Below are 3,887 nucleotides of genomic sequence, written 5' to 3' on the forward strand. Positions count from 1 at the left end.
ACTAGTCTGCAATTGTCTCGAGGGATATTCAGGTATGAAGCAAAATAAGGACAGGTTTTGATTCAATGAAAATTAATGTTAGAGAGAAATTTACACCTGTTCAGAAATGACAAGTGAAGTAGTGGTAATAAAACAGCTAAGAAGAGTTAATACTCAAACTGAAATTATGTGGGGGAAGTCCTGACTAGAAAGAGTGGGAATTGTGCAATTAGTATTTGAAAAAGGATTCACCTATGTGGATACTGTGAAGTCATTAATTAAACTGATGTCACTCTCTGGAAACCTCTTCCTTTCCACGGACACTACACTAATCTGGTAGGGAGAGGGGGGAGAACTGCTGTTGCTAATTACCTCTGAAGAAGCAGCATTGGAAGCTTTCTCCATTCAGAGGAATCTGTCTCTGACATTATGCCCAAAAGTGACTGTTTCACGGTTCAAATGGTCCCTTTAGAAATGAGGTTTCCATTCTCAGCTGTCTCAAACACAGATATTTTTGCAGAAAACTGATGCCTTGCTTCCTCTTGTCCTGTTGACTTAGCTTGAATTCCTCAAGGGAAAGCTGAAGATGTTTCCCTCCCCCTGGGCATTAGAAAGATCTCCTGTGATGGAAACAAACCCCAATGGGAAACACTGCCAAAAACTAAACCAATGCTGTCATCTTTACTTGGGCAAGATTCCTTTATAAGTCAACAGCAGTTTAGCTTGAGTAATTGCTGCAGGGCCAAAACTGTGCTGTTGGTGCCCAGCTAGGGGACTTCTGTCCTCACAAACCACTGCAATCCTCACTTCTGGACTTTCTTCTTCCTGCTCCTTTCTGACAAGACTCTTGGTCACCTCTGTGGCACCAGTCTTTCTTTTGCAGAGAGTGTGAAAGACTCTGGTCCACAGTGAAGGAACAGAGTCCTTGGTTGAGGATGAGCCAGTGGGTATGGTTCCAGACACATCAGCCTGCCCAGGAAGGTGTCTGAGATGCAAAGAGGTAGCACTCCAATCAGGACAGACATTGGCATGGCATGCAGAAGTAATTGCAATGCCAGCAAGCAAGGACAGAGCATCCCAGAGCTCATCTGAACTCCTGGGCACCCCGGAGCCTCCAATCCTGCTGTTGGAGTGAAGGGCCAAGGAAAATCCTGAAATACAGCTAACACTGATTACTTAGCTGGAAAAAGATGTTTGGAGGTATTGTGGTATTTGCTCCTACTGAAAGGAGTTCTTGGTAGAAACAATCTGGGATGGGGAGAGTGTATTTCCATCAGATTTCAGTATGGGAGATGTAACTTAAACTGATCATAGGATTAAAGGGGAACAGTCTCAAACAAGTGGATATTTTCCATTGGAAATGTGCATTTTACAGACAGTGTGAACCTTTTACCAATATTACTGGAAATCAGATGTTTCACTTGAATTCCCATCCGCCAGCAATATTTTTACCTTCCTCTCTGACAGGCAATCAGTGTGATGAGTGTCCTAGTGGGTTCTACAAAAACCCAAGCAGCTCTGGGCTTGACTGTGCACCATGTCCCTGCAATAACAACATTGATTTGACAGACCCAGAGTCCTGTAACAGGGTCACGGGGGAATGCACCAAGTGTTTACACAACACCCATGGAGCAAACTGCCAGTTCTGCAAACCAGGTTATTTTGGCTCAGCCCTCAATCAAAACTGTCAAAGTAAGTAAGTAACAGCACTTGGTATGTTACCACCAAGTAAAGGTTTGTTCTTAAATAGGCTATAGGGAGAGGGTAGCCCTTGGAAGGACAACAAAACTAAAGCAGATGAATAGAGTAAAATATAAAAATACAGAATATATTTTTCCATATACCAAATACATCAGTGATATTTTTCATCCAAGTCTCACTAGATCTCATATTGAATATCACTCCTAGGAAATAGTCATTTGTGAAATGAAAGGAGTTTTCCCTGTTAGAAAAATAAATATGCATTCAGCCCATTCAGGAAGGAATCAAAAGTAAAGGAATCAAAAGATAATTTTTTAGCCATGTTGCTGGCTGATGCCAACTAAGCAATGCTCAGTTAACCAGATGATCCCTTGCTGAGCTCCCTGCCTTACCAGTTGTTTGCATCAAGTGGCTAGAATGAGACTGGTCTAGTAATTTAATAGACTCCATGAGGACACTGTCAGTAACTCAGCACTTTAGAGAAAGGCATGAGTGTAAGGAAAACCAAGGCAATGTTTCTCAAAGACTGTTTTCTGATTGAGAGTCTAATTTTTATGGGGCAGACAATTTAAAGTATTTTCAAGAGACTCTTTTTCTGGGAATCTCTAAAACATAGTCCAAGCCCATCCCTTGTTCATTCTTGGAAGCTGTCTGTTAGAAATAGTTAAGCAAGAACGTTTGGCTTCTCACAAGAAATGCTTTTTATCTTACTTGGCTTACTGGGGCTTTCCACGAAGGATAGTGCCTACTGTAAATCAACTTCTCCTTACCCAACATATTTAACATTTCATTCTAATAAGATTCCAAACTCACTGTGCCTTCATTTTTTGGGCCTGTATTAGAAGCACTGAACACTCCCATATCAAAGCAATATACAAGCTGTTACAGTAAGAGACATAAACTGTATGAGGTTTATAATGTGGTCAAAGTCACTAGAAGTAAACCTGCAGCATGGGCTTTATATCCAGCTCGGCTTGTCCATCAGCTGTCTATATTGCTGTGGTAATTGTCCTTCTTTTTGCAGGGTGCAGGTGCAATCTGGCAGGTGTTCAGCCTGCCCTGTGCCCCGGGGGGGATGCAGTCTGCCTCTGTGACCCAGCCACGGGAGCTTGCCCTTGCCTGCTCAATGTGGTGGGCACGAGGTGTGACCAGTGTGTCCCTGGCTACTGGGGCCTTGCTAGTGGAAAAGGATGCCAGACCTGTGGCTGTGATCCAAAAAACTCCAAAAGCAACCAGTGCAACCAGGCAAGAAAATTACTCTGATTCCCAGGAACCAGGGTGGTGGTGGTGGTTTGGTGTGGGGACCCTCAAATAAATGAGGAACTTCTTTGGAGGTTTGTGGTTGGTGTGGTCATACTGTGAGTCATTATATCAAATGTCCTGTACTGATAATGTGGCTTTGCTGGTAAGCAGTTTCTCTTTGTCTGTTGTTTCTCTGTCAAGGGAATCTTGGAATTACTTTGTAAAAGGATGTCACGTAGGAAAAAAAAATGTGTATAAGGAAGAAGGAAATCCAGGCTTTGACCCAAGAGTCTTATGAGCATTTTTTATGTGTTTATTTTCATAAAGTAGCAGAGGTGGCCATTGTATTAATCATGCCTCATCTATCAGGCTGCTGGAATATATTTCCTCATATTTAATTCCTGTGCACGTTTTGGGGCTACAATGTAGAAAAAATAAAACAGCGTTTCAGAATAGAGGTGAAATTATGGCCCCATGGAGTCAACAGCAATTTTGCTCTTGACTTCAGAGCACCAGGAGCTTATTCTAAACTCCTGCTGATGTGTTTTTACATTTTCCTTTCAACGTGCTCTCTGTTTGTTCCAGTTTATTTAGCAGATTTATTATTTTTCCTAGCAAATGTAGCTCTTGACCTCAAAGAACTACTACTTCTTTACTGAGCTGTCCCAGTTATCAGAGCTATAGTTCCCTGCAGTTTAATTTAATAGCTGAATTACAAAGTAATTTTTCTAGAGCAATGTGAATAATACACCCTCGAGGTTTTCAGTTACAGTTAATACGTAGTTTAAAGTTGAAATGGTGAATACTTGGATCCAGCAAAAATAAGAAATAGGTCTGTTTTGCAAAAGAAAAGAATCCTCTCAGATCATAGTCAGAGGATGTCAAAGAGCATCTGTAGACTGGAACATAGAAAGTCTTTCCCATTAGTGAAGTCAGCTCTCCAGGTACATTTTGCCTTCAGCAGG

General features: G+C 41.7%; 1 protein-coding gene across 1 annotated transcript in view; it reads left to right on the forward strand.

The window, feature by feature from the left end:
* Positions 1 to 3,887, forward strand: part of LAMB4 (laminin, beta 4) — a gene marked incomplete at its 5' end in the record, with an annotated part of 26,987 nt that overhangs the window by 10,203 nt on the left and 12,897 nt on the right. Inside the window, 3 exons of the mRNA XM_009076697.1 lie at positions 6 to 32; positions 1,447 to 1,671; positions 2,705 to 2,925. Of these exons, the coding sequence (XP_009074945.1) occupies positions 6 to 32; positions 1,447 to 1,671; positions 2,705 to 2,925 (473 nt within the window). The remainder of the gene's footprint in view (positions 1 to 5; positions 33 to 1,446; positions 1,672 to 2,704; positions 2,926 to 3,887) is intronic.

Source organism: Acanthisitta chloris, unplaced genomic scaffold (genome assembly GCF_000695815.1).
Source record: "Acanthisitta chloris isolate BGI_N310 unplaced genomic scaffold, ASM69581v1 scaffold13480, whole genome shotgun sequence".
Lineage (NCBI taxonomy): Eukaryota > Metazoa > Chordata > Aves > Passeriformes > Acanthisittidae > Acanthisitta > Acanthisitta chloris.